Source organism: Ostrinia nubilalis, chromosome 15, assembly GCF_963855985.1.
Source record: "Ostrinia nubilalis chromosome 15, ilOstNubi1.1, whole genome shotgun sequence".
NCBI lineage: Eukaryota > Metazoa > Arthropoda > Insecta > Lepidoptera > Crambidae > Ostrinia > Ostrinia nubilalis.
Genome location: NC_087102.1, coordinates 8,284,213 through 8,309,269, shown reverse-complemented (window position 1 = coordinate 8,309,269; position 25,057 = coordinate 8,284,213). Strand labels below are relative to the sequence as shown.

At 39.0% G+C, this 25,057-nt stretch overlaps 1 protein-coding gene and 1 long non-coding RNA gene across 3 annotated transcripts in view; both read right to left on the bottom strand.

Annotated features, from left to right (window-relative positions):
• Positions 1 to 37: 37 nt before the first annotated feature.
• Positions 38 to 22,188, bottom strand: LOC135078644 (monocarboxylate transporter 3-like). The gene is made up of 12 exons (XM_063973172.1): positions 22,065 to 22,188; positions 21,900 to 21,993; positions 21,555 to 21,691; positions 20,059 to 20,209; positions 17,593 to 17,711; positions 15,208 to 15,375; positions 13,926 to 14,085; positions 8,491 to 8,632; positions 7,646 to 7,777; positions 2,392 to 2,566; positions 1,596 to 1,748; positions 38 to 1,394 (listed from the first exon to the last, which is right to left on the bottom strand). Exons 1-12 carry the CDS (start codon positions 22,186 to 22,188, stop codon positions 865 to 867), a joined length of 2,085 nt encoding a protein of 694 aa, XP_063829242.1. The 3' UTR covers positions 38 to 864.
• Positions 22,189 to 22,192: 4 nt separating this feature from the next.
• The window catches only part of LOC135078481 (uncharacterized), a 58,022-nt gene continuing 55,157 nt past the window's right edge, over positions 22,193 to 25,057 (bottom strand). Inside the window, exon 3 of one of the 2 annotated variants that reach the window (XR_010258625.1) lies at positions 22,193 to 22,258. This is a non-coding gene — a long non-coding RNA (uncharacterized LOC135078481). The remainder of the gene's footprint in view (positions 22,259 to 25,057) is intronic. The other variant, XR_010258626.1, reaches the window with a different exon arrangement.

The window sequence follows — 25,057 nt, the reverse complement described above, 5'->3', positions numbered from 1 at the left end:
GTAATATTTAAGGATGTCAAGAAAAAGAAAATTTTGTCCTAAATAATTTAATATTTTTTATTCAAATCACCAAACTCGTATTCACACTTTAGTACAAAATAACAAATTGTGTAACATTAAATTACATGTAACAAACAATAAATCGATCTGCAACAGTAACAAACGCAAACTGTCTAAACATATTCTAAAGTATACTTAAACGAGTTAACGAATAAATTGCTAAAATTGACTCTGTTTTTATATTAATAATAATACTCTTGTAATTACATTTATTGATATAAATATTTCTTCTTCTATTTATTTCATCTGTTAATTATAATTACTAGTCGATGCGAGAAAAAGAAAATTTAGTTAAGAATATCTTATTTGAATCTGTACAATTTAATAGTTTTAAAGTTAATATTTAGGACATAGAGTTATTTTTCACTATTTGATAAAAAGTTAGTAGGTATTAGCTACAATGATAAAGGTCCCACAAGTACTTGAAGAGTTAAGAAAAAATGGGCTAATAATTTAACTATTAGGTATCTTACAATCTTCTACCGTTGTATAGTAAAAGTGATAAAGTATTTTACGCAAAATATGCCATAGATACATCATCAATTTTGGCACAGGTTTAACTGAAAACATGATAACTACTTTTTAAATCACATTGTTGTAGAACACAATGCTACGTAACGAAGTAGCTCATCAACTTGTATCACGTCCGCGTTTCGTTCACTGAACACTCATTCAATCCAATATTATTGCTTCAAAGTTTATCCTATCATTTCGACACGATAACCTCTACCAAGGAACAAAATATTTACACTGTGACTTTTCACTTTCGAAATAGCAGCCGTTCATAATAGTTCTACACAGGTATCATACAGAGGTCGTGATTTGTTCGATTAGGTGGTGTTCGCGGCGGCGGCAGGCCTGGCGGCAAGAACCAGCGCGGCTCCACGTGCTGCCTCGTCGGGCTAAGCCTTCAGGCACACTCCGAGACGGCCTAAGAGGAATGGTCCTCCTCCAACAATCAGGGCAGTGAGCTGCTGAGCAACACACTCTGTCCAACGGAGCCGCATATGACAACGATTTGGGCAACCGTGAGCCACACGTAGGCCCCGGCCAGCCGCAGTACGCTGTCGCCCCGCCGGCGCTGCAAGCACACCACGCTGGCTCGCATCGCGGAGGAGGAGTTATACAGGGACAAGCCTCTGCGATAGTCGGCGCCGGAGCCGGCGGAGGCTCCGGCTCCCTCTTAGAGAAACCCACGAAGAACAACAGCACAGCGCCCGCAAGGGTCGCCGCTGTCGAAAAGTAGAAGCCCGCTCTTGGAGCTTGCTGATTGATATACCCTGTGACTGGAACGCCTACTATAACAGGAATCGCTTCAGCACCTTGCACGAAACCTGTGAAAAATTGCTTCGATAAGCACATAATAAGACCAAACAGATAGGCCCCTATATGCGTCAACAACACGAAAATCTTTTCAGAACGTGCCTTTTATATTATTATGACACACTTAGATTTGAAACAGCATATAAAGGAAGGCGTAACGAATGACGCGTCATAAATTAGTTTTTCCGACCCTAAGTAAGATTTATACATACCCCAAACCTTCGTGAAGTGTCGCCCGCGGACGCGTTCCATTGTGAGCATTTTTATGGAGTACAGAAAGCCTCCGAGACAGAGGCCGTACATCCACGCGAAGAGAACGTATCCGTGATAGCCCTCTACGCTGCTTAGTGCCAACATTGATATGCCTGGAACAAATAATTCTAATTAGCATTCATTTTATTTAACAGCTTTTAATACATAAATGTGCATATTATTCACATTTAGAAAACATTTTTTTATGTGAATGCTAGGCAGGTACTTGTATATCGTTTGTAACATTGTAATGCGAGCAACATTACACCAAGTACCAATATGACTTCGTAATTTTGATGAAACCATTTAAATTATTGGTACAAATAGCAGTCCCTACTCTTCAAGTAAAGCTGTGCCTGTCTTTTGATTGACCTGTTGATTGAAGGTCTTGACACTCACTGATGCCCAGCATGGCGGTCTGGCAAAGGTACTGCTTGGAGATAAGGCACTGGGCCGAGGGCCGCACCAGCACGAGCCCAGCACCGTGGCGTGTCTTGATGGATGGCAGACGCCAGTGATGCGGTGCTAGGTCTTCCTTCTTTTAGTCTTATGAGATGATGTATCCTTTCCCTGATAGCCCTTCTACATTAAAAAGAACTAAGGACTCACTGATTCCCAGTATGGCGGTCTTGCACATGTACTGCTTGGAGACGAGGCACTGGGCCGAGGAGAAGACGGACGCAAGAGATGTGATGCTGTTTCTTTCTTCTGATAGACCTTTCTTATAGACATGTTTTACAAAGAACAAGCACTCACTGATGCCCAGCATGGCGGTCTGGCACAGGTACTGCTTGGAGACGAGGCACTGGGCCGAGGGCCGCACCAGCACGAGCCCGAAGCCGGCGCAGCCCAGCACCGCGGCAAACCCGAGGAAGGTCTGCAGCAGCACCAGCGCGCTCTCCTCCAAGCCTTCTTGGAACCCTTGTAGTGCCTGCATATTCAGGGTATTCATTAGAAATTGTAAAGGTTTATCTTTTGCTATGTTTTTTTATGCACCACAAGGCAAGTATTTGACCGCAATCGCACCTGGTGTTAAGTGAGATGCAGTCTAGGATAATGTTGGGTCATTAGGTGTGCGGGTATGATACTCTAATATTTACGGAGTCATCGGTCTCTAAGCCAAAGCAAATCACGGGAGTTAAGGCGATTAGAGTCCTCAATCCGCGCCAAATGGGCATTTTGTAAAGCCTACTCCTCTTTTACTGCTGGACAGAAATAGTTGAAAAAAATATATGTTATACAACAGTTCAAGGACTACATTTGTGACGTTTGAATTTTCGCTACGTCTCTTTGTTTTGGATTAAAAAAATAAATACGGGACATCGATTTTTTACTTAAATTCCCTACTCCTCCAAAACGGCTATGTTAATTTAAAAGATTTTTGCACGAATAGATTAGGAATTCTTTAATCTTTAAATGACACTTTGCGTTTTTCAATCGAACATTACTTTCATTCATAAATTTTACTTTTGATAAATTCTGAACGTTTTGCTGTTGAGGGGGCCTTCGCGGGGTGCGGGCGGCAGTCGGCCGCTGGCCTTCAGACGGGGAGGTTGTGTCACTCGCTGCAAACTGACATTAGCGATCAAAATGAATTTTTTCTTTGGCTGAGTTGCACCACCTGACGTGACCTAACTTTGACCGTAGCTTTGGCGATAACCGGTGTTTTTTGTATGGAGTTAGACAGACTTTTGACGCTTGTCAAAGTTGAAGTAAGATGGTGCAACCCAGCTTTTGTTCGACAATAGATTTTATGTCAGAATTGTTCATAGAGTACGTGCAGTCAGACGATACAATTGAATTATGACGCGCTCAGACGCTATTTTCTACCTGAATAGAATCTATTAGTGTAAAAAAACTATAATTGACTCCAAAACAACTGCACTAGATAAATACAAGTAGAAAAATTATTACGTTATTTATTTACTAGGCCTTTGCAATCAGTATCCAAATTAGGAGCAAGTCAGAATCTGTAACTTAATCGATTTACGTGAAGAAAACAATTTATATTTTTCATACTTATTAGAATTAGATTTTCAATATGTTTCTTCGCGAAAATGAAACACAATGAAAAATAATTAAAATAACAAAATGGGCGACGGTAATTATTTACCAACAGGTGATCCGTTAGCTCGTTTGCCTGCTGTCACATTAAAAAAAATTAAGATAAAGTAGAGGTATTTAATTGTTCTATAGAGCTTATTAAAAAATTTGGATACTGATTACAAAATTAGCCATTTTCGGAGTCGGTGGCAGCCTACCCTTTGGTGATTCGTTTTGGAGTTGGTTTTAATTTTTAGTGAAATTAATCTATTTCATGCCTTTAGTAGACTATAGGTACTCAGTAGACCTTGTTGTTGCCACTGAAGGTGCATAGGTACACAGTACATTGATACCATATTTTTCATGTTAAGTGCAAATAAACTTCCCTAAATTACCAAACCATGAAACGTACCTATACCTATTATTAAAAAGTTTCGCAGATAAAAACTGAAATCCTCTTATAAATAAGGTGATGAATTTTAGGAGCATGTCATGAAACCAAAATTATTGTTTAATTAACAAATAAAAATATCCTGTGTCCAATATTTTTTGATAATGTAAAATTGACGGACCAAAAGTCTTTTTTTAAGAAACTAGCCTATTCCTATGGCTACATTCCAGCTCCATCATCAGACCCTGCAGTTTACCTTAGAGAATTGAAGACTCGTGATTTTCAAAGTAGCGTACTTACATAACATTTTAGGTACTTGCTTATACAGGGTGTCCCAAAAACAATGATAACCCTTCAACCATCGATAGGCCTCGCCATGGTCTCCCTAACGTCCAATTTTGACCCCAGTAAAAATATTTTTGTGCATTTTTAGAAAATTGTAATGAAATTATTTAGGTATAATAATAAATAAATACAAATCAAACGAGCCTAAACTCGATGGAATCGTTTAATCCCGGAGTTGCTATGGGGCCACTGGCATTCCAGCTCTACCATCAGATCAGCTCCATGTCATCACAATATTGCATTGTCACCCGAATCACATGTATATCCGAAATTTTAACTCAATCAATTGATGAAGGATTTCTAATAAAAAGACAAATACATTTTCAGTTTATTCTTCATAAGTGACACAGAGAGAATGACAATAGACAAAAGCAGAAACATTTATTTGCTTTTTTAGGCCATAGACAATACTAGGTACTAATGCGTTCCAATAGGGATGATGACTGGGTAATGAAATCGAAATTCTATTTAGTCTATCAGACAGATAATTAGAAAACATTAGACTCATATTTTTTAATTTTTAACCGACTTCAAAAAAGGAGGAGGTTATATGTTCGACTGTATGTATGTTTTTTTTTTCTATGTATGTTCACCGATTACTCCGTCAATTGTGGACCGATTTTCAAAATTCTTTTTTTGTTCGATAGGGTACACTTCCGAGGTGGTCCCATTGTCACCAAGTCAGGATCTGATGATGGGATCCTACGGAAATCGAGGGCAACCCTCAAATTTTATAGGCACGTGTATCATTTTTCAAACGTTTTCTTAAGTTATTCAAGTGTTTGCATCAGATAGTCATCATCTCATCATGATGAAGTGGTCATGGTAGGTACAACTCCTTAACGCTTAGGAGTTGGAGGATAATTCTTTAAATATTATAGGTACAAATAGACCAACAGTTGTATTCTTTCATGTTTTTAAGGTGGGCTAACGGTTTAATGTCTTTTTAGGTTGCCGATATGGTAACCTGTATTTTGTAGGGAATATTATTTTACACTTGACATGAAGAATATAGTCTCAGTGTACTGCCTACCTTCAGTGGTAACATCAAGGTAATAATTAGTTAACTAAAAAGCAAGAAATAAGTTATGTTTATTAAAAAAAATAAAACCGACTCCAAAAAACCTACACTAAAAAGTAGAAAAATAATTACTAATTACTTATATTAGGACGAATTAATATTTATGTATACCATGATTGATACTTTTGGAGTCGGTGCAGGCAAACTTCACACGTTTCATAATCTCCAAAAAACCTACACTAAAAAGTAGAAAAATAATTACTAATTACTTATATTAGGACGAATTAATATTTATGTATACCATGATTGATACTTTTGGAGTCGGTGCAGGCAAACTTCACACGTTTCATAATCTTGGCACCGACTCCAGAAGTATCAATCATGGTATACATAAATATTAATTCGTCCTAATATAAGTAATTAGTAATTATTTTTCTACTTTTTAGTGTAGGTTTTTTGGAGTCGGTTTTATTTTTTTTAATAAAATTAATTTCCATAGACAGGTGTCTAACGGACAAATAATTGAAATTTTGTCATCTAGCCTAGTTGTCGTCAGGAAGTTGGTCTAGCTTGCAAGATTCCACCCGAACAAACATTTATGTAATTACCTACATACATCATAAATTGCAAGCTAAATAAAAGCTTGTAATAAAGTCGGGTTTGTTCAAATTTCGAGAACGACTGAACCGACAAAAGCATTAGAAAATTTACGAAAAATAAAATAAAATTTTATCCCGTACAAAATGTTCATGGATTTTGTTATTTTTATTAAATACCTTTACGCCTGAGTTAAATGACACCGACATCAAGGTTCATCAATTTAAGTTTAAAATAATAGGCAGTAATGTATGAAGAAAGAGCTTCTATTCTGTATCTACCTATGCCCGTGTATTTTTGATCGGTGTCAAATCGGAGTTTTTGGTGCGGGGTACGCGGGTGTTGCTCGCGGCGTGAAGGTCAAACGCCCAAGGTCATTGAGGACTCTAATCGCCTTAAGTATGAGCGAACCCAACAAAACTGAAAATTGTAAGAAATGTTACTAAATAAAAGGACCGTTAATTCTGCAATGTAAATACATAAGTATAAGGATTTTTAAAGCATCATTTTTATTCTCACTTATCTGTAATAATTTTTGATTTATTTTGGTTGAAAACCATTGAGAATTGTGAAGATACCAGGAAACCGAAAATATATCTCGTACATATTTATGAAAAACAAACCCAATTTAGCTTCACTCACTTGAGCTTAGAAAAGTTTTGTTTACAAACACAAAATGTTTGTTCATATGGAAGTTTATTATTAGGAAAAATACGCCATCACGAGATCTATGTGATCCGAATTGCACAATGAAGACGAATAGTCCATCTCCAGGCAATTTATATCCCTTCTATTCCGAAGTTGCGTGAGATCGAGATACGATATTATAACGAAAATCTTATTAGGTCCAGTCTGGTCAATATCCTCATAGTATTACGTATGTACCTACGTGTATGAATAATAGTAAAAACAATTTTAGACTTCAGTGACCTTTTATAAGTAAGGGAAAATAGCGAGATTTTTTGTTAAAACAAATTATAATGAAATACAAATAGAATTATTTTTCGTCTTTGAACTTCAAAGTTAAGTCATCTAATTTTAGAAAGGCGAACGCGGGAATGATAGCCGTCTTATTAGCGGGGTTCTGCAAAAATATATTACGGGGTGAAAATGAGACGAAAGGGGTCGGAATGAATGCGAAATTGCGTGACACATCTTGTAAATTCGACTGCGCTCAAGTAACAGTCGTCCACGAATTTAATTAAGATTCTTCTTCTTCTTCTTTTCAGCCAAATGACGTCCACGGTAAAGGTCGCGGGAAGAGCCTGGATGCGGGCAGCGCAGGACCGTTCATTGTGGAAAACCTTGGGGGAGGCCTTTGTCCAGCAGTGGACGTCATTTGGCTGAAATTAAGATTGCTCCGTGTAAAAAATGTTTAAAAAACTTCAGCGAAGGTTTCCCGGATTTCGACATCTGAGTAATTCAGTTACATCGCCAATCCTAAATCACGGTTTCGGAAGAATTAAATTATGTAAAAACGAGCTCCGCATTCAGTACACAAGGAACGAATTAACAGTCACCTCAACGATGAAGATAAATTGTTGGTTCAGCGGAAATTCTGCGTAGCGGAGATAAAAGTGTTTGAGGTTAGGTTCAGTCGTGTTATTACTTACCAGAAAAAACACTGGAGTGTACAGTCCGAAGGCTGCTAATCCAGCTGAGAGAAGTAGCACTCTCGCAGGTCTTGAATTCAGGGGGCTTAGGTCGATAAGTGGCGGCCTTTTAAGGCCTTTCTTTTCTTTCACCTGCTAACATAATTGAATGATAAGCAAGCGTCAAACGTAGAGGAAAATGAAATGTCCTCCCACGCCATAATCGATTACCGGCGAGGAACATGATCCGCTTACGCAGGAGACAACGAGATGTGAAGGTTTATGCGAAATGTTATAATATTTATTGCGTATATAACATGAATAATGTAGTTAATAACGTATGCATACGTTTAAAGCAACAGACGTTACACCTAGAGCTGTATTAATTACACTAGGTAAGCTAAAAAATCATGAAAAGCAAGGTGTATTATGACTTTGAAACACCATACAATTTCGTTACTGAATTAAATACATACACCTTTATAAAAGGTAGCTTTGACTTCACAAAATGTTATTTGCTTAGTAATATGTTGTAAGCAACTTACTTCAACGTTTTTCACAGGAATTATTTTCCAAATATGAGAAAATTACGATGCTTTCTAAAATCATCTTTGACCGAGGACGTGTGATCCAAAATTCAGGCTGGCAATTTGGGCATTTCGGCTCAAGCGGGACCCTAATACTCCGTTAATAGGGTTCCACTCTTGACGGAATTCTAATATCGCAAGACTCCCAAGTGAAAAGAGAATCCACCAATTAAATTTGACTTGGGGTCTTTGTGCTGTGATTATTCCCTTAATTTTAATTCTTAGCGTATAATTTAAGAGGGAAGATATTAATTTATTCGCTCATTAGGCGGTGCTGACCTTGCGGCGTTGGTTCTTGAGGTGGAGGATGGCTCTCCTCTGAGGATGGTAGAGCGACGCGCTGCGGTAGACGGCGCTCAGGAAGAAAGCTAGCACGAGGATTCCCGTCACCGCCTGCAGGCCGAGTCGCCAACCTAGTTTTCTAAAATACGGATAAGTAATATTTATTGTAAATGACTATAAACAGTTTTGATTGAATTTGGGCACAATTTTCATATTTGCTTAGGATCAATTACGACAAAATAATTGACTGAAAAAAAACGTTAGGTTAGGTAGTTATGAAAATATGTTAGTAAAATATTTCATAGAAAATCAATAATGAACAAAGTTTTCTTATCTTAAAAGTTGTTGATAAAAGTTGAGTTTTTAAAATAACTAAAGTTGTTTATCTACGTTGTCAATACACTTAAAGAAAACTTTGATTTGGTTTTGATTTGAATTACTAAAACTTATTCCGCGAAAAGTTTTGAAATTGAATCACTTTCTAAGAAATACTCGTTAAAGACGCTATTAAAAGCATCTCGGCCAGAACAAGTTTGGGATAAATTTCTCTTCGAAATAGTTCCTAGCTGCGAAACTTAATACTTATTTCAAAGGCAAATTACGAAATAAACTCAGGTTGGGCTAAATATTCTATCAAGGCGGGAAAATAGACAGGGCAAAGTTAATTACTCAAAGATCGCCTAAATATTTGATAATAAGGTAATGTTAAAGGCCTAGGTCCCGTAATCCAGCAATTTTCAGATTTACTAATTTTATACTCGCACAAAATGAGAATTAGACTCAAAGAAGAAGCTAGAAGTGATGAGTAGAAAAGGTCTAATTATTTTTAAATGTGGATCTGAATCATTTTGTGATTTTATGGTAAATTTCGTTTTACTGTGAAAATGAAGGTAAAATCAATAGAGATGAGTGCGTTATGTTTATACCTCTACATAGCTGAAGAAGTGAAACATTTAGTTACATTTTGTATAGAAAAAATATCTATGCCATAATTTTTTCGTCTCCTCAAATCACTTTGAAAGCAAGCCTAGTAAGTAACTAATATTGATTTATTTATGTTTTCAGGGCTTCAATTTTGTGTTCTTTTAAGGAAGTATTGGTTTGAAATACCTAATTGGTTATTGGTTTCAACTACCCAATACTGTCAGAATTGGTATTGGTATCCATAGAATGTGCGCCATATGCACTGCGGCGAGACAATCAAATTATTCGGCGACCGTTGGATAGTTTACGGGATGGTCGACCGACCGCAGGCGCAGTAATGATCGACGTGTTACTGTGATTGCTAAATGATGTTAGTGTTAACCATTTAAAAGCCCCTCTCATTATGTTGACATTACTTATATTCTTTTGAATTAAAACCTTATTGCATTGTCCTAACTTTTAAACTGTGAAATGAAGCCCAGAAAATAAAGTTTACATAAATTCTAAATTTTTACAGGGTTTGAAAACGTTTCACCTTTTTTTATTTAGGCATATTATGTTTAGTTTAAGTTTAGTTATAGCTACACATTTTGTTAGAGTATACACATCAAAATAAAATACCAATCTATCCATTTTATGTAGGTCTACGTAAATGAATACTTCGTGTGAAAGCTGATAGCAACTCGATTTCCTTATAAACGATCGCTCTAAACCGTTAATTGGAAATTAACAGCCAGTAAAACGTTTGCAACGTCCCGTATGAAACAGCAAACTTACGGTAGCCACCATTAGTTCTGTCAAGAGACTGTTTATGTAAAGACTGATCGTTACGTTCAGGAACACGCGCGTTCCGAATAGAAAAAGATTTTTCTGCAAAAAATGGAATGGAATGGAACTGGCAGAGGGCCCGTTTTGCATAGTATTTATTAGCTTTTTACGTAGACCTACATAGTAAGTAACCTTTTTCTTTTTAACACATACTCGTAGGTAAGTTAATTATACATAGTGAGGGCTGGTTTATTTAGGTATTTTTTTCTAAGAACCCGTGTAACCCGTCTGGCCAGCGTAGGGAGTAAAGGCTAAACCCTATTTAATTAAATAAACACTGGAGTGTAAAATTTGTAAATTAGAGATCAGGCCTGTAGTAGAGACTAAATAATTTGATGGTGATATTATTTTTTATGACAATAAGCGTTTATAATAATTCTTACGCCCATATTCACAAACATTACTATGAGATCTCACAGTGCGTGTGAACGCACAGGGTGACATATGAACCAATCATAGAGCTCTATTCAACGCTGTGCTTTCGGTTTGCTGCTTCACTTAGGCAAGCATCGTTTGTGAATACAGGCGTTTGTTTAATCTGAATTGATTAACATTAGTAACAAATCGTATAGCCTATATTTGCATATCACATGTGTGGGGGTGGATACATAATGCAATTTGCTTGTGCTCTAACAAGGCTGAAGAACGGGAAGCGCGCTTGTCGGCAGCATTCAATTACCGACATAAGTAATTAAGGGAGAGTCCGCTAATTTGGACCAGTTTTTTTCAATCCCATTTTACACATAGTTTTCTTTTGTTTTTGCTAATGTCTATGGTATATAATAAAAGATACATTATTCAACTTACTATTTCATAAGTATTAATTAACATGATTGTTGTATATTTAGCACAAATCAACAAAGTACGAGTTCAGAGCTTCGGTCCAATTTAGCCAACCGGTTCGATAATTTGTACCACAGGGTTACTAAATTGGGTTTCAATAAATTTCAAGCCTATAAAAAAACTAGGGCAAAATATTATACGATACATTCTTAACAAATTAGGACGCGAAAAGGAACAGTAGTTAATAACATAGACAATCGATATTGTTTTTCACGTTATCACGATTTTGAGTACAAGTTTTGTAATTCCAATTATCGTAACGCACACTTCTACCTTATCTACTTTGCCAGTCTTTTGCTTTCATTTATTGTTAGTCAAACATAACTACGCTATTATAACTTCAAAATATGATTTACTAAAAAAAATTTCAAAATCCTTTGGTAAAGTTCCATACAACTTGATGAGGTACAATTTAGCCGACTAGGTGATAGTGCTTTTAAAAAATCGGTAAAAAATATAGCTTATAAATACCGAAAAATGTTTCAAATAATTGTAATCCACACTAATTTACGCTTCTAAATAATATATTTGAAACACCCTGTGATTAAATTTGACAAAATTACAAACTAAACATGTATTGTCAAAAGTTACTTGAAAACAATGAAAAAATACTTTTCAAAATAAAACACACGTGTTTATTGTCACGGCAAAAACCACATGGCCGATATTAATTGATTTTAGTTGTGTATCGCTGAGTGTTGCAATTACAGACATTCAATAAATACTTTACGAAATATGAGGGTGGTACAATTTACCCGGCGGTACAATATACCGAACTCTCCCCTAAGTTTTTATTAATTTGTACAGTATTACATCACAACAGTTTTAGTCCAGTCAATAAAGCATTATAGATGGAAAACTGTAGAACACAATTTCTGACTTCAGGACTTTATTTAGGCTAGTTAGGAGGTGAACATAGCAAAAGTCCCCGCCCTTAGCCCTTGAGACGGCGGGGAGAGGGGGGTTTAAAGGTGCCACTTTTCGGTTTTTCGCTTAATCCTCGAAAACTATGCGTCCTAGTGACATGACTACTATGAACCAAAAAAAGCATATTCAATTTGCTACAGGTGAGATAGACAAGTTTTTCTATAAATTGTATAGTTTTCGCGGCATCTGCTCTAGAAGGTCTGTAATATTGGAAATTTTATTTTTGTCTTACATGTTCCCATCAGGAGAAAATCGACTAAATCAACATTGAGCAATCATTCTAGACATGCGGGAGCATGTTAAGCCTAGTTCCTGCGAGGGGACTACACCGTGCGTATATTTAGACGAATCACTTTGAGCCACTTTGGACTCCTCATCACTCAAAAACTACTGTGCATTAACACTTCAAATTTGGCTCATGTGTTGAGACTTGTAAGATATACATCAGTTACAAATTTCATTAATATGCCTCAAACGGTTCTTTAGATATTGACGTCCAAAAATCTACATGTCTGACCTATAGACCAAATTCTAACCACTTCCAGATGACCTCGAAGGTTCAAATTTGGCATCCAGAAAGGTAGTTATGTAAATACAAAGGAACAAATAAAAAACCAGTAAATTTTAACATTTCACATGTGACAGATAGATTTTAGTGCTCTAAATATCGATTTTTGAACGTCAATACCTAAATAACCGTTTGAGGTATATTTATGAAATTTGAAGCTGATGTATATCTTGCAAGTCTCAATACATGAGCCAAATTTGAAGTGTTAATGCACAGTAGTTTTTGAATGATGAGGAGTCAAAAGTGGCTCTAATTGGTTCGTCTAAATATACGCACGGTGCAGTCCCCTCCATGGAACTAGGCTTAACATGCTCCCGCATGTCTATAGTGTTTGCTCAATGTTGATTTAGTCGATTTTCTCCTGAAAGGAACATGTAAGACAACAATAAAATTTCCAATTTTACAGACCTTCTAGAGCAGATGCCGCAAAAACTATACAAGATATAGAAAAACTTGACGGTCTCACCTGTAGCAAATTGAATAAGCTTTTTTTGGTTCATAGTAGTCATGTCACTAGGACGCATAGTTTCCGAGGATTAAGCGAAAAACCGAAAAGTTGTACCTTTAAACCCCCCTCTCCCCGCCGGCTCAAGGGCTAAGGGCGGGGACTTTTGCTATGTTCACCACCTAACTAGGCTAAATAAAGTCCCGAGGTCAGAAATTGTGTTCCACGGATTTCTCTCTACACCGTCGTTAAGGCATTCATTGACTGGACTATTTGAAAATTAATTGAAGTTTCAAGATGTAATATTCACGACGAAACTACGCATGGTATACAATTAATAAGATAGTAAAGTTACTGTAGTTCTATAGAAATAAGGTTTAGTTTAAAAAAACTAATCAATGGCCGATGTAAAATTATATGTAAGTAAGTATAGACAAGTAGGTATGCAGCTGGGGCTATCTACATTGTGTATTTCTGCTGGCACAACTGTCTTTCTGGAAGTCTAGATAGCAGACTGATTCGGGTTATGTTTTGAACCAGTATTTAAGGCTGAGTTGCACCACCTTATTTTAACCATAACAATCACAATAACCAGTGCTTTTTATATGAAATTTGACAGACATTTGACGTTTATCAAAGTTAAAGTAAGATGGTGCAACCAAGTCTTAAGGTTCAGTCAAACAAACCCGATCACACGCGATCAGCCGGCGTGTAGCGATGGCGATCAGACCTAAATGCATTGATCGCCATCGCTGCACGCCGATTAATCGCGTTCGTTTGGCTGAACCTTTAGTCATCAGCTGCAACTTTGCCTACAGACCAAGGCTCCATAGGACTCACACTGACTTTATTCAGCTCTAGGTGTAAAACTATTATGCGATATTTCATAAAACTCACCCGACAGCTTCTTTATAGGCGACGCTGAAGAGCGCAATGCCGACGCCTCCTCCAGCGTGGGCCACCAGCTCCACGAATTGCCGTCTTCTGCGGAAGTACGCGCCCAGCACCAGGCCAGCTGCTTCGCGTACCAGCCCGCAGCCTATGCCCAGGACTACGCCTAGGACAATCAACAAAATAAATAATAAACAAATCACACTAGGAGCCAAATCACACGATGTGTTGCGGCTGCGGTGCGGCGCCGGAGCCGTGTCTCTACGTCGTTTTACATACAAATATCTGTGGCGGTGCGGCGCCGCGTCGCTCGCAACGCATCGTGTGGTTTAGCTCTTAATTAGTGTCGCATTAAATTACCTAGTAATTACAAACAATTTGATCGATTCATCAGTTACTTCAGACTCCTCATAAGTCTTGTACGAGTACCTATCTGATTCGTTGCTGATTGTACTGGATAAAATATTTGATTTGATCAGTAGATCTTGGCTATACTCGAGTAACACAAAAATACCCAGAATCTAATAGATAGCACCATATAGTCGAAATAAGTACTGCAAATGTTGCCACATTTAAACTTGAACTGCTCCGAGTAGCGTTTCACGCTTTTTGCAATACTCCTGCTTCTATGCAAAAGCCAAACGAGTAAATAAAAGCTCTCTGGTTTCGTGAATGGGCTAGTAGATATCACGCTCCGGAGCTTTCGTTTCATCTGGATAAACCGGCTGTTTGACGAACGCGTTAAGGTAACGATGTGTGCAACTAGTGCGAAGTGCTAATGAATGGTTTCATTAGAACTTCTCGCTAGTTAGCGCACTGGTCGAGTGATGCACACTGGACCGTATTTCTCAGTTTCGTTAATTAACTTAATTAGTAAAATTGTTAATTAATAAAATTACTGATTCTAATCATGTATGTATAGTATTATTTATATGTGTAGCTACGAGTATGTGTCAAATTATACCAAATACTCGTGGCTCTCCAATAATACTAAAGCTCATATGATGAGAGATCTGTGATGAATTTCAATACTTTTATCAATAACAAACTTCTTTAGTTAGAATCAAGTTTTGGAAGTCATTTAATAATACTGGTTTATTACTTCTTGTAGTTTTTTCGCACATAACTTCAGATCAAAATTCAATATACTGCATGAATTTGCAGACGTCCATAAAAAACGCCCAGTTACTTTAATAAACTTAATATGCAGCTCACTAGCAAACAAGAATGCATAGTGCTTCGGCCAGAACTAAATCAAAGCATACTTTTGCACTTTGCGTCCACTCACCATAGCTAAGTAAGGTCTGATGTAGTTGTGTAGCGAAGGAGGTGAAGAGGCAGGCGAGAGGCAGTAGCAATCCGCCCAGCAGCGCTACGAGCCTAGGCGACTTCTTCCGCCCAGCCACCAGCGCTCCGGCCGCCCTGGAGACCCCCACGCATATCGCGCCCGCCCAAACTGGAAAATAAGATAGATACAGGATTTGCACAAATAAGAAAAACAAATCGTATTCATTCATTAATCTTCTTTCAAGTATTGATGACATCAAATATATGTACAACGATACAAATTAGAAGCAAATCTGTTTGAAGGATGAAAAATAAATAATCAATTTTCAAAATATGTCGCTAGGGAAAAAAATTCCCCAGCCAAACCATTAAAATTCTCTCCTCTCAAGTAAAAGGAATAGTTGATTTCTAAACGTGTTGATAATCTCGCCTAAGAACGACGTTTAAGAGAAGAAAATATTATGAAAACCAACACGAGCTAATTCAAAAACAATGTTATCGCGCTCAGTTTGTGAACGCAGATATAATCATTTCTCTAAGCTTTCGCTTCTCTTGGTGCCGTCTGATCAACGGTTATAATGCTATTACTGAGAATAGCGAGCAAAATAGAGGTTTATGCTCGAGCAAATGCGCTCGATTTAATATCACTTTACGTTTATTCTTTGGCACCGGAGTAGCACGTTAATTGGCCCGAACTCTGCGAGTGAGATATCTCGCAAAACACATTAGACTGAATGTGAGACAGCGGTAATTCGGGGAATAGAGCCAGCCGCTCCTGGGTTTCACTTAACGCAATTACCCACGCTGAGAGCTCGTTGTGCATTATAAATATTGTCGAGCGTTCGTTTGTCTCGCTTTGAGTATTGGCGGAGCAGTCATTTGTTTGGCGTTAGTGTGACTCTGGGCTTCTAAAACTTTTTCAGTTCAAGAACACTTTTACTTGCCATGTTATAACGTCATTATTAATTACCTAGAATGTTGCCCTGAAAGGGTACGGAGCACACTTTGGGAAGCTCTGTCTGACTGATAAGGAGTTGAAGTTCAAATGAACAGGTGTGCAGTCAGAGAGAAGTATTCAACTCACGAGCGCGGCCGCGCCAGCACGCGCGACCCGTCCGATCACCGAACGTAACTTAACTCGTTAACGTCACTGCTAAATTCCAATTTCTCAGCTAACGCGAGTCAAAGTTATGTCCCGCCCGCACTGACAACAAAGACCGCGCTCACAGCCGAAATTACTTCTGCCTCTTAATATTCAGCCCAGGTCGTGAATCTTGCAAAATTAATTCAATAAATCAGACTAGCCGCAAATACCGGTGACCGGGAAAGTTCATTTGCTTAATATCCAATCTTAAATTTAACTTGTCAGAACGTGGTCTGATAACGTATATTACTTTGTTAAATTTAATTATTGTTTATACAACAGGATTTACACGTTCCAAAGAAGGTCGGGGTGAATTGAATGGGAAGCTTTCCGGAATTGATTTAAGGCGATAGAATTTAAATTTGTTGAAACGGAATCGTTTTAAATGAAACCATTAAGCTTTCATCTGGCTGTAGAAAAAATGCCTTCGTTGTTTGTTTATTTAAGTGTTTCCGGAGGGCTGCCGTTGATAGATTACTTTCCGAGTCGCTCTCCGGCGGCCTCGGTTACGCTTCCGAAATTGTTTTCTTCCCATTCTCACGTTCCGCCACCACTCGACACATAGGAGCTATCACCGTTTCCTCCTGTTTGTATTTATAGCGCTCTTGAGTAAAAAAGCCAACCATTATTTTGTAAACAGCGATAGTAGCTATTAAAAACATTTTCCTGCGTCCTGATTAATTTTAATGGAATGGAGATTTTCCTCTCCCCTTTGTTATTGCTAGCTGACGTCGGGTAAAAGGTAAAAACACAGTAATTTATAGTTTTTTAGGCATGCGACCGTATTTTGTATGCTTGTGTAATATTATTCTTTGTATGAAATATAGGTAAGTACATGGAAAGACATAGGAATCGCCTGGCTTGATTTATTTGACTGATTTGTAGCTTATAAAGGGAAAATAGTTCGTGCTTTTAATTAATTAGGAAAAAAAACTTTTGAAATTAAAAGCGGTCACCATCATCCATTGAGATGTGCAACATTGCATTGCTCCAAACGTTAAACGTTGCAGCTTGGTGCAATCGTAAAAACATCCTACGTATAGCACAGAATACTTAGGCTGAGTTGCACCACCTTATTTCAACCGTAACAATAACATTAACCGGTGCTTTTCGTATGGAGTTTGACAGTTTTTACGTTTGTCAAAGTTAAAGTAATGGTGCAACTCAGCCTTAATAGTGCTGGACGTAAGTAGGAACTCCTTGTTGATTGATATCTAAAAAGTACATAAATCCAATTGTTACCAGCGTGGTCCGCTCCGGGGCCGAGGTGCCTAAGCGCGTACACGTGGAGCGCGCCGTAAGCCAGTTGCAGGCCGGTGGACAACAGGTGCGCCAAGAACGCTGCGCCGCACACGATCCACCTGGTAAATAAATACACAAGTCAACTAAATAAGTTCCATACATTGATAAACACATAGAAACCTTAACTTCGAACTCCTCCTATGTTCTTCTGATTAATTTTGTTGCGGGTCCAGTAACAGTTAACTTTCCCCCGGGACAAACTTGACCTTCATTAGTTGGGTTTTTTACTGGCGGTCAAGCTGTAGATCCTGGTTACAGCGTTGTAGCGTTGGGAACGAGAGTCCGGGACTATTCCCGACTCTCGTTCCCGTTATACATTGATAAATAAATAGTCAATAGTTGTAAAATTTTGTATTGACAACATCTAATTGATAATCTTCTTACCACCAAATCGCAAATCGACAACTGATTTGCTAGTTTATTTCATCATCATCAGGTCTAAATAGACTAAGGCTGGATTGCACCATCTTACTTTAACTTTGACAAACGTCAAAAATCTGTCAAACTCCATACAAAAAGCACCGGTTATCGTCATAGTTACGGTCAAAGTTAGGTGGTGCAACTCAGCCTAAATGAGTCTCCACTGCAGGACACGATCCTCTCTAATGCATCGGAGGCAAATTCATGGCGGATTTGGCCTACGCTACATGTAGTAGCGTAGGCCAAATCCGCCATGAATTTGCCATGAATTGGGTAGTTTATAGTTGAAATAAATATGTATTTATAGTTGAAATAAATATGTATTTATTTCAACTATAAACTACCCAATTATTTAAAATCGTAATGTTATGTATAATTTGAGAAATACCCAATGTTAAACTTTTAATATTTCTGTAACCTATATTCTCTTCTGCCTCCTGCGAGTGAATATAAATGTAAAGACAAACTGACATTGTTGCGTTGGCAAGGGAAAAGTAGGCGTGCGTAAAATTGTGTATCAAGCACTCAATATCCGAAATATAAATTCGTTTACCGCTCAAGACATGCGATCTTCGCGCTATCAGATTCCTGAATTCCCAAGGTAGCGTTTTTAATGCCGGTATCTTGGTCACACCAAGAAGTTACGTCCTGATGACGATATTATATCTTCGTCATTTGTCACGTACGCTCGATCCGCGGGGGAAATTCGAGATTCGTGTTCACGCGTCTAGTTGCTTGTCACAGCGTTTATCTGTCATCGTGGATAAATTACTACGACGTGTCACGTTGTGTTACATCATCTGCTAGATCCTCCCCTAGTTGGCGTGACATCTAATCTACTACATGACTTATCGCGGAGTTTGCGACGTTACTATTAAATTATGACCAGCTCGGCCGTGGTATTAAACGTTCGTACTCTAATTAATCACTTAAGCATTCACTATTCACAACTTCATGCAGTGGAATACCCAATTAGTTCAAATAGTAACCAGTTTTACCCCAATTTGGTTAAAGCGTCCTCAGTTGGGAATGCTTTTCTCGAGTCCTTTCGTTAGTGTTTGAGCTTATGGCATCTACCGCGCGTTGACTTTGCTCACACAGGAGTGCTACCGAATGCACATTAATGAGCTCTTTAAGCAGTTGTGAACAGAACAGTCTGCTTTTGTGTTGTGGTGATATACGAGGGCGAATTCAAAGCAGTTAGTCGTTTATTTGTCTCGGGGGATTCCGTGTTTGCTAGTAAGAGGTATGTAAAGTGAACACTTCAGATACTAGCATAAATCGATGACTGCATCGTGAATTCGTCTCTAGGGAAATATTAATTAAGCTTTTAGTAGAGTAGAGCTTTGTGGAGTGCACCTGCGGTGGCGATTAGGCAATGTAAGTAACTTAAAAAATAACTGGAAATCAAATGAATAGCCATTTCACACTATGTTTTTCAAAACAGTATTATCCTTCGATTCTATTCCATACAGATCCAAATTCTCTACGTAATAGAATTATCTCTAGCGGAAAATTCGTATTATCTAAGGGTCCATCTGCAGACTTATTATTTTATTATTTACGGAACAAGAGAAATAATTCGTATTTGGTGCACGGAGCGGAATAGGGTATTAATGTTGATGCGGTTATGGAGTCAATGAACAAAATATTACTATTCTGTTTAACTAAGGCACTTCTATTTATTAAACTATTTAGTTAGATAATTTTCAAATTAATGTTTTTAACGCTGCTCGCTCAAAGATATTTGCAGCAAGCGTAACCATGCTTTCGTAGCGCACTGCTAAAGGATCTTATTAACTTAAATAGATAGAGAAGGGGGAAAAGAAGAGGAAAGAAGAGAAAAGAAGGGAAAAGAAGGGAAAAGAAGGGAAAAGAAGGGAAAAGAAGGGAAAAGAAGGGAAAAGAAGGGAAAAGAAGGGAAAAGAAGGGAAAAAAAGGGAAAAGAAGGGAAGACTGGAAAAAGAAGAGAGAAGAGTTCCTTACCCCCACCCCCCTTCGGGGTAGAAGTGGTGCTTGATGGCCCTGGTGTCGAGCTCGCGCCGGCGCAGCGCGGGCACGGTGCGGTGCAGCGAGCGTAGTTCTCGCTCTCGCAACGCACCGCCAGAGGACTCTTCTTCGCCATCTGGCCAGCCGTCTGTGAGGAAAATTTACTTGATAATATCTTAAAGCAATAGTGGACATCATTTGGCTGGAACAAATGAATATTGCTATAAAATGTATAGTCCGATGTACTGTCGCCTTCATGTTGATGACTTTTTACTTTCTCGTGGCAAGAACATTGTTTTGATTGAAACCATTGTGGTTTTACTGAAATACAACACAGTTGTTTTCTATTTCTTTAATTGAATTTTGGAGTAGTAATATTTGTAATTTATGAAGGCTCTACCTGACTATATTAACACAATTTATAATACATACAGGTATACACATTTAACAAAAAAAGCTGATGGCAGAATGCATTGTGGTTTGGCATTCCGAACCAGGCTTCTGTTCTGCCTTTTGTTGAAATACTCCCAAATGTATTCGGAGAGCGTGACAACGACGAATAACAATACACTTTAGCGCTGCTTTCCAGCTGCTGTTTATTCCATGAACTTGTTAGTCAAATGCAAGTCCACGTTTGCGTTGAGACTCTTTGTTTTGTTGATATAAAAACTGTTTTACATTTACCATTAAAACAGCACAATGCGCGTACGAGGACGAAATTTTAAGCAGTTTGAATAAGCCGCATTATGTTCTAAGCTAAACGTTTGCCATGTTAAAACCAGAAAGCGTTCGTATTTTAAAGTAAAGTATTCTCTTAATTCGTGACTTCCCAACATTAGCTCGGACATAAATCTTTGGCGAAACCAACGAGGATTTTGTCGGGTTCGTGTATCTGCCAACCTTTTGGCAGCTTAAGCGATCGTCACTGAGTGTAAACGTTTGTCCAGTTAAAGGTGAAAAAGTTACTGAATTCTTCCGTCCCATTCGGTTGGTAGTGAAACTTAATACTTTGTAACAGGGACGGGGGGAATGCATATTTCAAGTTCTACTTAATAAATCTTGCCCTTTTTTATGCTCCAATATTTTATGAGTATGAATTTGCGAAGAGGGGAGTTTTGATATAGAATTATAGCAAATTCCTTTTGCAAAAGGAATTATAGTCATGGACGCTTTAATATTATGGTAACTTTGGTATACTTTGACCGATAAAGCTGACCGAGTGCGATGAGCTCGGTTTTGTCTCGCTACTCACCAGTTGTAGCTGGCAGAGAGTGGGTTGCTTCAGAGAACATCAGCTCGCAATAGCTCAGTTAGGTCTCGCTTCTCACTATAGTGCGGCGGGCAATTGTAACTGGTGGCGAGCTGGTGTCGGCAGAGGCAGCGCAGCGGCGGTAGCTTGGTCTTCAGCCTCACGCTTCGTAGCTGGTGGAGATTATGTAAGGGCTTATCTTCAGAGTGAATAACGATGAGCTCGGTTTTGTTTCGCTACTCACCATAGTGCGGCAGGCAGTTGTAGCTGGTGGAGAGCGGGTGTCGGCAGCGGCAGCGCGGCGGCGGGGCGCGGGGCGGCGGCGGCGGCGAGGCCGACGGCGAGGGCGTCCACCAGCCCGGCTCCATCAGCCGGCCATGGCTGCAGGGTATACCCGTACCCGTAACTGCAATAGTAGCTTGTCTTCAGCCCTGCGCTTCGTAGTTGGCGGAGACCATGTAAGGGCTTATCTTCAGAGTGAATGGCGATGAGCTGGGTTTTGTCTCGCTACTCACCAGTTGTAGCTGGCAGAGAGTGGGTTTTCAGAGAACATCAGCTCGCAATAGATCAGCTAGGTCTCGCTACTCACTATAGTGCGGCGGGCAATTGTAACTGGTGGCGAGCTGGTGTCGGCAGAGTCAGCGCAGCGGCGGTAGCTTGGTCTTCAGCCTCACGCTTCGTAGCTGGTGGAGATTATGTAAGGGCTTATCTTCAGAGTGAATAACGATGAGCTCGGTTTTGTCTCGCTACTCACCATAGTGCGGCAGGCAGTTGTAGCTGGTGGAGAGCGGGTGTCGGCAGCGGCAGCGCGGCGGCGGGGCGCGGGGCGGCGGCGGCGGCGAGGCCGACGGCGAGGGCGACCACCAGCCCGGCTCCATCAGCCGGCCATGGCTGCAGCCGCACCCGCACCCGCACCCGCGCCCTCGCTACCTGTTATAAAAAACACATCTATTCTATTCTATTCTAATATAACTCTTTTAAAATGGGTTAGGTTGGTTAGGTTTTTATTGGCCTGTCGCGGAAGTCTAAAGCTACGGCCGGATACTCGCGACAACCCCACTCGGGCGATGACGGAACGCCGCGGGGGTTTTAGTGGGTATACCCCGTCCTTTTCAGGATGGAGCAGCGCCCTTTTCAGGGCGCCGGGAGTCCCACACACCACCCTGTCCCCCGGCAGTGGTGACGGTGCGCAAAGCATTTCCTCCGCGACAAAAAAAAAAGAAAAAAAAGGGTTTTTATTGGCGGTCAAGCTGTAGATCCTGGCTACATAGGAGTTGCAGCGGTGGGAACGAGAGGTGGGAATAGTCCCGTAACTCTTTTATAATGCGAACAGCTAGGGACTGGAATTCGCTGCCTGCTGCTGTCTTCCCTGAACACTATAATCCGGGCCTTTTCAAGGGGAGAGTGAATAGGCATTTACAGGGCAGATATGTACCACCCTAGACTGCATCTCACTTAACACCAGGTGCGATTGCGGTCAAATATCAGCCGTGGCTTACATAAAAAAAGTATAATCGCGAAAGTATATTTTGTCATTGTGGTCGACATGAAGAAATCGCTTTAGAATAGGTCACGGGCATTTCAAATCCACCCGGGCAAGGCTGCGGTCAAAAGATTACTTTGTTCATAACGTACACCCGTTATGAACAAAGTAATCTGAACATTAAAGATACGTAACGTGGCTTGTCTTTCTTATTATGTAATACTTAGTTATGTGTAATAGGGCGTTTAATTTTACATAAACACACATAGAAAATAATTTGGCGTGATTTGGTTTTAAAGGTACCATCTATATTCTGCGAGTACAATTGTCATATTTCTTTCAAAGACTTTCTTCCATCTTAATATTACTGAAAAGCATACATATTTATAACGCAGCGAGCCATTGAAAGTCCACTATGAACTGTCCGGGATACGAAAAGCCTAGCTATGCAAGGAATATTTATAAGTTGTAACGTATGGCACCAAACAAAGGAAACCAGCGGGAACGCACATAAGTATAATGTGTAAGGTAAGTAGAAAGACACTGAAGGCATTATACTATTTTTTACGCATTATTTAAATGAGAATGCGTAAAAACATCTTTTTTTTGGTAAAACACAATCCATTAAAACAAACGACGTTAAGATACTATAAATAGGTCGATCAATCGCAACTCAATAGTCTAATAATAACCCAATCCTCGTGGCTCAATGAAAAATACCTCGTGTATTTCGAGGACCTCCACCTTTTTACTCGTTCAGTCAAGTCAACTGGTCTGTAAAATTTGGTCGAGGTAGTGTTACTGAACCATCTTATTTGGATACCTTCCCTTTAATTCCATTGGTCGACTACATAGATATTACTTAGGCTGGGTTGCACCATCTTACTTTAAGTTTAACAAACGTCAAAAAACTGTCAAACTCCATACAAAAAGCACCGGTTATCGTTAAAGTTACCGTCAAAGTAAGGTGGTTCAACTCAGCCTTACTGTTAAAGTTACTTAAACTTATCATAGATGTTAATGAATAAATGGAAGAATATCTTTGAAGTAATAAACGTTTAGGCGGTTATCACACTGCGCCGCGCTCCGCCGCGGAGCGCGTGATTTTCATATAAAAAATCACGCGCGCGGACGCGTTTTCAGTGTGAAGTGCCGCGCGTGTTTTCTATACAAACTGAGGTACTTACATACAATGATTAAATCTGTCGCCCCGCGCTCCGCGGCGGAGCGCGGCGCAGTGTGTTAACCGCCTTAATCTAGCAATAAGACCACCGTTAAAATTTTTATGTTCCTAGTAATTATAAATTTAGAATTTACACTTTTTCAATTATTACACTATCTATTTAGCTAATATTTATGCCCACGCCAACTTGCAACAAATACCATCAGGCACTGTTTTTCAATATCTTCTGGCCACACTACTTCATTGAGCATGTTCGTTGTTGCGTGGTAATTCCTCGCATTTTCCTGTACGATGGACAAAGAAAGATAAATGGTCCCGTGCCTTACGGCTTAAAATACGACCTTCCAAGGGCCCAGTAGGAATGCCGGTGTTGATTTAGGAGATTACGAAATTGGAGATCCCATTTAGAGCGGCTACTTTTTGCTACTCTTATGTTTTTGCCTGAAATGCTACGTAAGCTTCTTTGTTTTATTAAGTAACCTCGTTATTAAAGTTCTTTGCCCGCAACTTTTACGCGTGACAATCATTTTTAATTAGGAATCCAGGCAACCAAGACCTTTAGTTATATGGGATTGATATAGAGTCATGCTAAATGGTCAAGCTAAATCAAAGGCTACATTTGGCTACATAACTTATCATACTAAAGAAGTTCTCCATGTTTTAAGTGAAATTGTTAACAAACGCTGTAAATAAATAAAATGGTTTTCGTACTAGGCAATAGTATACTAAGTATAAATCAAAACTCTGAAATCTTCAGACTTTATATAACGGAAGAAAACCCATGATTTTTTACAATTTGAATAAATGCACAAAATATTAGTGTTGAGACTTAAAATTTATTTCAAGAGGGGTAAAAGAAAATTTAAATTCAGTCTATGATACATTGTATGAAAAGCTCGACTACCGAAAGATCAAAAACAGTGTGAAAATAGTTTTTCACACTCGGCACATTAAGTTCTGCCAGAAGCTTTGCAACTTGAATCTTAAGTATTTCATCCCACGCTCAAGAGGAAAACGTTGTGGAAAATCGCACTTTAGTATTAAAGGATTCCGCTTCTATTCCTTATAATCCAGTGGCGTT